Genomic DNA, 12749 nt, shown 5'->3' with positions numbered 1-12749 from the left:
CACAGACCCCACATTCTGCAGCAGACAGCCCTGTCTCTGCTTCCGTCTCCATGTCTTAGTATATCTTAATGTCCTTGTTTTAGATATGCATACATATATGTATTACATAATACATAATTGATTCACATCACAATACTACATCTACAGGCCAAGTTTAGAAAAATAATATTTACGTGATATATGTTACTTGGGGAATGATAAATTCCCCAAGTAACATATATCTCATTTCCCTATGGAAATGAGAAATATTTAAAAGATAAATGCCTCATGAATACAAAACCCTCACGTGAGTAACCTTGCTAATATTCAACTTGGCACTGTTCGCCCAGCTAAAGATAGAGGAATGATGCTGTGGCTACGTCACTGAAGAAGGCGCCGGTGTGTATAAAGCTGGAGAGTATGTTGTTAGCTGTCAGTACGCGACCTACCGCGTGTACACACGCACGTACTCACTTGCAATCTATCCTCCAGAAGTGCTGAGTGCATTGCAGTCGGGAAAAGCATCATGGCACCTATCCAGGACCAGATTATTCACCCTTTCAAGACATTAAACGCACCACTGCAAGTAAACGGCCGTTTTGGTAGACATGACAGTTGCCATTTCAATTTTCACTTACCCATTTCTCCCAAAGGACTTTCCCTGCATGATTTCTTCTTCGAATATATGTTTGAGACCTTCGACGATGCGATCAGAGAGATTCTTAGAAGATGGGATGAGAGAGAGCTGCTCACTGACACGTGGTATGATAGAGGCTTCCGTGTGTCAACGTTCAACATAGCGTCAAGGTACTGGAGGCTGCATCCCGCTACCTTCTTTAACGGCACTGATTGCAAGGTGAGTTATTACCAGCAAAACAAGTATTAAAGGTAGCACAAAACTCTATATGTATTTTTACGAATTATTGTCAATACTGGTAATGCTTTATATTCTCATTGTCAAGGAATTCAAACGCAAACAGAACACCATTACAAGGACTGGACTTACCAACTCAGCAGTACACAATGAGCAAGACAATTTAGGTTCATATGAGATTAAAGTGATAAGAAAACAACAAATATTTCAAGAAGATATAATCAAATTTTTTTTTTGTCTCGAGCAAGACTCCAAGATAAAATCAGATTTTAAGGCTTTACTTGGCACCTATTTCTTGGATTATTTCATTTTGGCAATAAAAAAATTGGATCTTTTTCAAGAATCTAATCTTCAATCAAGGATCTAATCTTTTTCAAGGTTTCCAGGATTCTGTTAGGAAAGTGATGTCAAATTGAGTGGATATTTATCACTCGATGACAGACTACAGGCGTCTACGAGCCCCGTGACATAACAGACTACAGACGTCTTCGAACCCTGTGACATGACAGGCGACAGATATCTACGAGCCCGTGACATGACAGGTGTCTACGAGACCCGTGATATGACAGGCTACAGGCGTCTACGAGCATATGACATGACAGACATCTTCGAACCCCGTGACATGATAGGCTACAGGCGTCTACGAGCCTGTGACTTAACAGGCTGCAGACGGGTGAGTTTAGAGACAGAAGGCAGGGGACGGATTCATACATACTTAACTGTACACTTAAGAGCCATCATCCCATTCAATATATGTAAGTGGTCGTGCTCGCATAATGATTAATATATTATGTTGTGGCAGCAATAATTCGGGTTCGAATCCTGGTCACGAGAGCTGAATGTATTTTATGTGAGTTATGTTCGTAAAACTTGTATAGAGATCGCTGGATATCTTACGCTCTTCTGTTGTTGTTGATTTTAGATTTAACTACTCAGAACGAAATGTCTATGTAAAACGGGCTATAGTGAACCCGTAATTACGCTCTCCTTATCAAAGAAACTATATAGCCTAATCCCCATCCCATCATCAGGTGATTCCTGTTCAAGCTGCTCCCAACCGCCATTCATAAATTTTAATATAATGTGCAACTAAAAAATAGTGTTCTACGAGTAAATTAAAATAATGCTTATTATATAATTTTTGTTTATAGTTAGGCCTGTGATAGGTTTGAATAGATGTTTTAAATCTGTTGGCAATTATTTGCATTTGTAGTGCATGGGTGAAACATTTAGATCACCGATTCTTAAACGCGGGTCATTTGGTTCCCAGGGAAGGATTTTTAGCTAGGGGAGGCATTCCAGGCTGGGAAAGACACTAGACACTTTGTACACTATGTGTGTATGGTGGTCTGGACTTCAAAGGCCAATGTAACTATTGGCCAATTCCGAAATTGGCAACGGCTGTCTGAAATGTGTTATGGGACAATACTGGAAAGAAGCTTCATATCTAAGCTTACCTTTTTCAAAACAATTTAACAGTTCTTGACAATTACGGACTAGTTGAGACAAACCAAAATTTGAAAACCAAGGGAAAATTTAGCAACATTTCAGTCACTGGCAATTACGGATTCACATCCTCGGCCACTAGTGATAACGGCCTCCATGTGAGTGCCATTCTGTACTCGACTCCTAACTTACTCCAGTTTTGACCAGGTCACACACCATTTCAGGTATATTATATTGCAAACATTTTCAGATATGAATCATGACTGGGCGAAGAATCTTGTGCTGAATTAAGTGTTGGAGGATAATAAATAACGGAAAAGGTTTATGACCATGAATAATAAATACATTTTTGGACTTGGGTAGAGATCGTCCTTTGATATAGGACTAGTTTTTTTATTAACACACTTAGGTATACACTGCAATGTGCTGCTATCCTATTCTGTATGAAAGATTGCAGGGTGTAGATAAAAAACTAGCTATAAGTTCAATATCCCCATCTCACAGGAAGGGCAGGAGAGGATATGAGTCGCGAGTCTGATCTATTAGCCTGCACTAGCAAAATCTGGCTAGAGTACAAGAGTCCTAATATTCGTGAGTGTACGAAGTAGTTACAGAGCTCAGAGTACCTCATACCATTTGGTCTGAAATCACTGATAATAAGGTAATCACTTTATATAGTGTTGGAGAGTATGTCCCAGCTCTTGTTCACATACTTTACAATAGGAATGTTCACAATTGCGGGATTCCTTACCTGCAGCCACCTGCCATAGATATCGACATCCCAGCCTAATTCTGGGAATTACATTGTCACAGTCACAGTAGGTTTTGTGTTACATAACATATAGTTCTCAGTTCTAAACATATAATAACTTTTATTCCTAGGACCATACAGCTAAGTAATCCTTTGAACATATATAATTACGTTCAATATTGTTTTTGTATAAGCATATTTACAAGTATAAAAACAATACATTTACAAGTACTGTATACTAATAATACAACACTATCACAATAAGTTCGTTGAGTGGTACTCAAAAACTCCGCGTCGGGAGTGACCAAACGTTAATTTACGTTAATCAAAAGTAAATTGCAGTAAAAAAGTAAATCAAAAGTAAAAGAACTGCAAACTAGGAGGCAATTGTTCTTTTTATCATGTCGTGGTACAGTTGACTAGAGTGCGTCTGGGAACACCCAGTGCATAGGTTCGAACCTTCATCAAGACCTTTGTGGATTTGTTCATTTTATATATCACATTATTGGGATTTCTGTGTGTTGGGAAAATTATAATAATAATAATATCACATTTTTCTCTTCAGATTCCTTTTAAAATATATGACAATACAAGCGACGGGGCAATCGCTGCCAGGATCATCAGTGGGAGAGAAGTATTTATGGAGGATTATCTGAAGTCCTCAAGGAGATTCCCACGACGTTCATTTCCTTCGGACGACGTTGACACCAGATCAGTCTCCTCTGTGATGCCGTCAGATGGCGTCTTGGCCAATGCGGGTCCCATGAAGAGGGTTAGTCCTCCTCACTTTATGGCGGCAGTATAACCTTTTCCTATCCCTCTTATAAAAACAAAGTTACATTTGAAAGCTTGTTTTCTGTTGATATATTTTGAGGTTTAATTGACGAAAATTGGACAAGTATTAGGTATTTTTTATTATTTACTTTTTAAGCCGCAAAGACAACGTAAAAAATAATCCTTTTTTTAACAAGCTTAGGTATACACAACAATGTGCTGCTACCCTATTCTATATGAAAGATTACAGTGTAGATAAAAAATTAGCTATAAGTTCATCTAGTATTCCCATCTCACAGGATGGCTAGTCATACATGGTATCTGGGGAGAAAATACCTGCCTCAATATAAAAACAAATCAACTGACTAAAAATCAGGAGAGAACATAAAATGTAAGGCTGATATATTAGCCCACACTAGCAAAATTTGGGAACAGCACAAGAATATCTTCCAATATTCCTGAGTATATGAAGTGATTACAGAGCTCAAAGTACCTCATCAAATTTGGTCTGTCACATATAACAGGGCAATCACAAACATAGTGTTGGAGAGAATGTCCCAGCTCTTGTTCACATAGTTTACAATTGGAGTGCTCACCATTGGGGGGAATCATTACCTGTAGCCACCTGCAGATAATGAATATCCCAGCCTAATTCTGGAATATCGATATCAATAGATATCAATATCCCAGCCTAATTCTGACAATTATAATGTCACACTGTCTAGTGGAGGTTTTATGCTATCCCATACATATAATTCTCGGTTCTAAACATGCCATAGCTCTTTATAATCAGCTTAAATCCTGGATATATTACCAACTAGATGTAACTTCTTTTTAGTATTTGTAAAAATAAATCAGATTTGTTGTTGCTTTGAATCACTTATTTGTTATATTTTGTTTAAAATTAAATTGATTTGTTGATGTCTTACATCACTTATTTGTTAGATTGTGTTTAAAATTAAATTGATTTGTTGCTGCATTACATCACTTATTTGTTATATTTTGTTTTAAAAAATGTCACATCTTCAGCAGGAGGAGGACGAGGTGGATATTGGAGATGTCAAGTCAGAGGAAGAAACACTAGGCTGCGGGCCCGGGTTGACGGACCGTCCTGAAGGGATACCTGAGACAGTAAGCATGACCCGGGAAGCCTCGCCCTCACTCAGCATACAGTCTGCTGAGTCTTGTGACTCACTGGTCGGCAGACTGTGGACGTTCTCGTCGCCTTAGAGGAGTCAAGTGTACCTGCAGCATCCACAGATCACAAGTGTTAAACATCATGAGTAATATAGCTTTACTGGCAGGTATTTTGTTATTCATAATTTGTACTATAGCAATGTTTCATTTATTATATGTTATTAGCAGAACATAAATTGAACGGTAATATTTAGCAATAATTAACACGTCGAACATTGAAGATTATTTATATCATCCAATATATACTATACGTGTTATTTTAATTAGCAATAAATCATCTGGTATTACCAAATCATCTGGTATTTCCCAAACAGCTGCATAACCACCCATGAGATAATATGAGCCACCATTAGTGACCAATGACAGTCAGTGACAAGGTCAATATGAACAAATCCACAAGGGGCCTTGATGAGGGTTCGAAACCTATGCGCTGGATGTTCCCAGACGGGCTCTAGTCAACTGTACCACATGGTAAAAGAATTGCAACCTGGAGTGCAATATAGGTCAATATAGTAACGAAGACAGACAAGAGTGAGCTGACTTGATATATTGCACGTAGCCAATTACGGGTTATTCATGCCCGTGCCACTTTTTGGGTGGCTTAATCTTTATCAATCAATCACGAAGCCAAAAATGCGGTCACAATGGTTGTATTTAATTACATGAATCTGCTTGAAATATTGTTTTGGTATTTACGACTCAGGTGGGTAGGCGATTCCATGGATTTTTTTTTAACTCCTGTTAGCAGGCTGAGAGCTTTTCCCTCCCATAGCTCAAGGTAAGCCTTACCCACTAGTTTTCCCTGGAGCACGACCCGCCGATCGGTTAACAACCAGGTACCCAATCACTGCTCCATAACATCAGAAGGGAACAATTAAGGACTGGTGCCTAGTAAATCCTCCCCGGCCAGGATACGAAGTTAGACTTACCATGCAATGCGCCAGCAGAGGACTGTTTTCACCCTACGAGTTAAACAAAAAACTGTTTTCAGTGCTACATATTGCCTTGGTGAGCTTGAAGTGGTTGTTGCTCTTGTATGCATTACATCATTATGCCCGAAACGCTTTGCGTAATAGTGGCTTTAGGCATTGTATGTACTAGCTCTACCTATAAGTCAAACAATCCTTGTAAATATTTATTGTATGTATGTACCTTACCTAAATAAAATTGTATTGTATTGTATTGTATTGTATCTCATCTTTTATAGAAGTGGTCTGGGTTAATGTTCTTAAGAACCTCCAGCAGTATCCATCATTCAACAACAGTCCAACATTCTTCTTGTATCTCATTTTGAATGTTTGTACTTTTCCCAAAATAAACATTATTATTATTATTTAGGATAAAACCCACATTTGTGTATTTGTGAAATTTATGTAAGGAATTTACACCAAGTCTTTCGCACTCTCCTGAGTGCTTTGTCAAAGGGTTGAGTGTGTGATTAAGACGAGAATTTCATCTCAACGTCTTAACATTGACTAGACGTTGAGATGTAAGTTATTATGTCTGTGAGAAGACATTACCATTACTAATAATAATAATAATAATAATAATAATAATAATAATTATAGTATTGTAAGGTTTGATGAGGTCAACTCTGTCTTGTCTAGTTTGTTGTTAATCTAGATCATGTAAAAATTCCTAACTCTTCTTGGTAAATTTTGTGTGAACGTCTAAATATTTTGTTTATTAACAGGCTCAGGTAGACACAGCAATGTGCTGCTTCGCTATTCTATATGAAAGATTACAAGGTGTAGATTAAAGACTAGCTATAAGTTCATCTAATATCCCTATCTCACAGGATGGTTAGTCATACATGGGATCAGGAGAAAGCATAAAATGCGAGGCTGATCTATTAGCCTGCACCAGCCAAATCTGGGTTGAGCACAAGAATATCTTCAAATATTTGTGAGTGTATGAAGTAGTTACAGAGGTCAAAGTACCTCATACCGTTTGGTGTGAAATCACTGATAACAGGGCAATCACAGATATGTATAGTGTTGGAGAGTATATCCCAGCTCTTGTTTACATAGTTTACAATTGGAGTATTCACCATTGGGGGATTCATTACCTGCAGCCACCTGCCATAAATTTCGATATCCCAGTCTAATTCTGGCAATTGCAAAATCACACTGTCTAGTTGAGTTTTTTTTGCCGCTCCGTACATATAATTCTCGGTTCTAAATATGTCATAGCTCTATTTACTCGTGGTTTCTGGCCTTTTGAGTGCCAGTGACTGCTCTTTTGCAATCCCTAGGTCCTGAGATACTGCGGATTTTACAGAAGAGATTGGAATACCCATATCCCACTCAATTTGAAGTTTATCATGTAGTTTTATCTGCCTTGTCCATGTCATCATGCTGGACAACACCTGTGAGATGCTATGCATGCATATGAAACTCTAAAACATATATATTATAAGCAACATTATTGATGTAAATATTCTACCTAATAAACAAAGAGTTAATTGATGGCCAGCAACTTTTAGTACGAAATTTTTATATTTTTGAATTAGGCGCTTTCGTTTGTTTTGCCGCATTCTCTATTTTTTGAAAATAGTAAATCAGAAAATGTTTGAGGGAAGACGAAACTATTTTGAGTCAAAATATCTTCAGGCGCACAATGAAAATTATTTTTATTCATACAACTTTTTTGTATAAATAAAAATATTTATAATAAAGTATAAATAAATAAATGTACATATATATTGTATTCATATTGTTATATATTCGTGAATAGAAACGTTTAAAATGCTGACAAAAAATATTAATCTAAGCCACTTCTTTAAAAGGTCACACTTAATACATACCAGGAGCAACAGCTTCAAGCTCAACAAGCCACAAAGGAGGAAAGAAAACAAGATATTTTTTTTACCCATAAGATTGTAAACCCATGGAACCGCCTACCCGCCAAATCGGTAAATGCCAATACAGTACTGCATCTCAAAATCTGGTTAACACAATTATAAGGACAAATTATGGGAGGGAAGGACTAATGATAAGCCACCGGCTTCCTGTCCCCATTGAGGCCATTAGATTGGTCGCCCTCAGGTAAATTCAGGTAAAATTACACACAGCTTTTTAAGTATTATCTTTTTCATTTTGTTTTCTAGAAATTTAGACCAAGTTCCATTTATATTTTGAATTTATTAAATTATTGACTTATGTATTTATTTATTTATTTATTTATTTATTTATTAATATGCAAGAAGATACAATGGGTTGTTAAAGCATACATGTTGGTGGGTGTGTAGTACATTCTTGCAAAGCTACTATTCCTTAGATTCATAAATAGTTCACAGGTATTAAACACCTGAGGCTTCAATCAAGGCTTCGCTGACTTACCTCACTCGAGCGACGGTGAGGAAGGGGGTCACGGTCCTCCTGCATAGGAAAGAATTAGTGACACGAGAATGGCAGTTTTAGCATTCAGTTCCTGGGCCCATTATGTACTTTTTTGCCCTTTTCACTACCGCCCACGGGATGGGTATAGGGTACACTACCGCCCACGGGATGGGTATGGGGTACACTACCGCCCACGGGATGGGTATAGGGTACACTACCGCCCACGGGATGGGTATGGGGGTACACTACCGCCCACGACATCAGCATAGGCTGCATAATAACTGAAAAAATCCCAATCAAATCGTCCTTCCTTGGTTGTTATTAGTGAAGACGTAAGGTGTCCTTTTTCCAATTTGTGCAGCTCTCAGGCCCCGAGAGGTCCCGACCTCATGGCCACAAATACGTTGGCGATGGATTTTAAAGGTTAGTGAAAGTCATGTATATTGTGAGTTATTTTATTTGTCAGCTGGTTTGTCGAGCGACGGTGTTTGGGGAGTGGAGGTCCACCCTTGGGCTCTGTAGGGGGACTACCTCACCCCCCACCACCACCACCACACACACTCCATCACCACCACCACACACTCCATCACCACCACCATCACCACCACCATCACCACCACCATCACCACTACCACACACACTCCACCACCGCCACCACACACACAGATTGTTAGGGGCAGACAGATTCATTACAAACGACAAAGAAGTGTGCGAGGAACTCAGTAGGAAATTCCAGGAAGTCTTCACATTAGAGCAAGGAGTAGTTCCAGAGATAAGAGAAGGAATAGTTAACCAGGCACCGCTAGAGGAATTTGAGATTAAAAGTGGGGATGTAAGGAAGCTTTTGTTAGAGTTGGATGTGACAAAGGCTATAGGCCCGGATGGAATATCACCATGGATACTAAAGGAAGGAGCAGAAGCACTGTGTCTGCCACTCTCCATGGTGTATATGAAATCACTGGTAACAGGTGAACTGCCAAAAATTTGGAAGACGGCAAACGTAGTCCCGATATACAAGAAGGGGATAGACAGGAGGCACTGAACTACAGGCCAGTGTCCCTAACTTGCATACCATGCAAGTTATTTGAGAAATTTGTGCGAAAAAAGCTAGTGGAACATCTGGAGTGAAGGAACTTTGCGACACAACACCAACATGGTTTCAGGGCTGGCAAGTCTTGCCTTACAGGATTAATTGAATTCTACGATCAGGCAACACGCATCAGACAAGAAAGAGAGAGGTGGGCAGACTGCATATTTTTGGATTGCCAGAAAGCCTTTGACACAGTTCCATACCAGAGACTAGTGCGAAAGCTGGAGATGCAGGCAGGAGTGAAAGGTAAGGTACTCCATTGGATAAGGGAGTACTTAAGTAACAGAAGACAGCGAGTCACTGTGAGGGGTGAGGTCTTAGATTGGCGAGACGTCACCAGTGTTGTTTCCCGCAGGGTTCAGTCCTTGGACCTATACTGTTTCTTATATATACAAATGATCTTTCAAATGGTATAGAATCATTCCTCTCATTGTTTGCTGATGATGCAACAATTATGAGGAGGATTAAGACGGAGGAAGATAGTTGAGGCTAGAAGATGACCAAGGCAGACTGAATGAATGGTCCAACAAATGGCTACTAAGGTTCGACCCGAGTAAATGTAAGATAATGAAACAAGGCAGTGGAAACAGGAGGCCAGACACAGGATACCGAATGGGGGATGAAGTCCTTCATGAAACGGACAGAGAGAAAAATCTGGGAGTTGATATCACATCAAACCTGTCTCCTGAAGCCCACATCAAAAGAATAACATCTGCAGCATATGCAAGGCTGGCTAACATCAGAACTGCCTTCAGGAACCTGTGTAAGGAATCATTCAGAACCTTGTATACCACATACGTAAGACCAATCCTGGAGTATGAGGCCCTAGCATGGAGCTCGTACCTTGTCAAGCACAAGGCCCAGCTTGAAAAAGTTCAGAGATATGCCACTAGGCTAGTCTCAGAACTAAGAGGCATGAGTTACGAGGAAAGGCTGCGGGAAATGCACCTCACGACACTGGAAGACAGAAGAGTAAGGGAAGACATGATCACTACCTACAAAATTCTCAGAGGAATTGACAGGGTAAATAAAGATAAACTGTTTAACACGGGTGGTACGCGAACAAGGGAACACAGGTGGAAACTGAGTACCCAAATGGGCCACAGGGACGTTAGAAATAACTTTTTCAGTGTCAGAGTAGTTAACAGATGGAATGCATTAGGCAGTGACGTGATGGAGGCTGACTCCATACACAGTTTCAAATGTAGATATGATAGAGCCCAGTAGGCTCAGGAATCTGTACACCAGTTGATTGACAGTTGAGAGGCGGGACCAAAGAGCCAAAGCTCAACCCCCGCAAGCACAACTAGGTGAGTACACACTCCATCACCACCACCACCACACACACGCCATCACCACCACCACCACCACACACACTCCAAGACCACCACCACCACACACACTCCAAGACCACCACCACCACACACACTCCAAGACCACCACCACCACACACACTCCACCACCACCACCACCACACACACTCCACCGCCACCAGCCTCACACACACACACCACCACCACCACCACCACACACACTCCAAGACCACCACCACCACACACACTCCAAGACCACCACCACCACACACACTCCACCACCACCACCACCACACACACTCCACCGCCACCAGCCTCACACACACACACCACCACCACCACACACACTCCACCACCACCAGCCTCACACACACACCACCACCACCACACACACTCCACCACCACCACCACCACCACCACCACCATCACCTTCCTGAACCACCACCTGGGGGCTGATGCATTAAGCCAGGTGATACTGAGGAACATAACAGTAGAGGTTATCTCAGCAACCTCCTCTTGCTTAAGACACAAGTTAAACAAATAAGCATATGATAAAAACAAATTAATTGAAAATCTGTATTTACTAAGATAAACTGAGTTGGGTCTGGATGCCTAATATATATGCAGATTAAATATCTTCACATGTATATGTTATCTGTGGGAAGCGATGCTCAACTTCAGAGGAGGGGAACCGAACCGAACATTGTTTATTAAAGTGATCATGTAGCATCGCGCGCCAGGTACACACAACAAATATATAGAAAAATATTTCCTGTGGACCTGGAGAACAGGTTAGGGAGATCCCTGTGGGCCTGGAGAACAGGCTAGGGAGATCCCTGTGGTCCTGGAGAACAGGTTAGGGAGATCCCTGTGGTCCTGGAGAACAGGTTAGGGAGATCCCTGTGGTCCTGGAGAACAGGTTAGGGAGATCCCTGTGGTCCTGGAGAACAGGTTAGGGAGATCCCTGTGGACCTGGAGAACAGGTTAGGGAGATCCCTGTGGTCCTGGAGAACAGGTTAGGGAGATCCCTGTGGTCCTGGAGAACAGGTTAGGGAGATCCCTGTGGTCCTGGAGAACAGGTTAGGGAGATCCCTGTGGACCTGGAGAACAGGTTAGGGAGATCCCTGTGGTCCTGGAGAACAGGTTAGGGAGATCCCTGTGGTCCTGGAGAACAGGTTAGGGAGATCCCTGTGGACCTGGAGAACAGGTTAAGGAGATCCCTGTGGACCTGGAGAACAGGTTAAGGAGATCCCTGTGGACCTGGAGAACAGGTTAGGGAGATCCCTGTGGACCTGGAGAACAGGTTAGGGAGATCCCTGTGGACCTGGAGACTGCTGAAGGAGATACTTCCCTTTGGGCCTGGAGACCGCTGAGGCAGACACTTCCCTGTGGACCGTTTATGCTGACACTTCCCTATGGACCTGTGGACCGTTTATGCTGACACTTCCCTATGGACCTGTGGACCGTTTATGCTGACACTTCCCTATGGACCTGTGGACCGTTTAAGCTGACACCTCCCTATGGACCTGTGGACCGTTTAAACTGACACTTCCCTATGGACCTGTGGACCGTTTAAGCTGACACTTCCCTATGGACCTGTGGACCGTTTCAGCTCACACCTCCCTATGGACCTGTGGACCGTTTATGCTGACACTTCCCTATGGACCTGTGGACCGTTTCAGCTCACACTTCCCTATGGACCTGTGGACCGTTTTAGCTGACACTTCCTTATGGACCTGTGGACCGTTTAAGCCGCCACTTCCCTGTGGACCTGTGGACCGTTTCAGCTGACACTTCCCTATGGACCTGTGGACCGCTGAAGCACACAACAGAAAGCTATATAGCAAACATGAGCAACACATGAGAGTAGACAACACCTGCCTGCAGCACATCATAGTACACAACACATACATGACAGCACACTTGACCCCTCATGAAACACATAACAGTAACACTTGTGAAACACAACATATGTGATATAACA

General features: G+C 41.4%; 1 protein-coding gene across 2 annotated transcripts; it reads left to right on the top strand.

The window, feature by feature from the left end:
* Nucleotides 1-233: 233 nt before the first annotated feature.
* Nucleotides 234-7489, top strand: LOC123762800 (uncharacterized). 2 transcript variants are annotated; one of them, XM_045749652.2, is made up of 3 exons: nucleotides 234-835; nucleotides 3616-3822; nucleotides 4857-7489. In XM_045749652.2, exons 1-3 carry the CDS (start codon nucleotides 506-508, stop codon nucleotides 5052-5054), a joined length of 735 nt encoding a protein of 244 aa, XP_045605608.2. In that variant the 5' UTR covers nucleotides 234-505; the 3' UTR covers nucleotides 5055-7489. The 2 variants fall into 2 exon arrangements, with proteins under 2 accessions (XP_045605608.2, XP_045605551.2); XM_045749595.2 differs by having other exon boundaries at nucleotides 242-835; nucleotides 4854-7489.
* The last annotated feature ends 5260 nt before the right edge of the window (nucleotides 7490-12749 follow it).

The sequence above is a fragment of the Procambarus clarkii genome, chromosome 1 (genome assembly GCF_040958095.1).
Source record: "Procambarus clarkii isolate CNS0578487 chromosome 1, FALCON_Pclarkii_2.0, whole genome shotgun sequence".
Lineage (NCBI taxonomy): Eukaryota > Metazoa > Arthropoda > Malacostraca > Decapoda > Cambaridae > Procambarus > Procambarus clarkii.
This window is presented reverse-complemented; position numbering and strand designations above follow the sequence as displayed.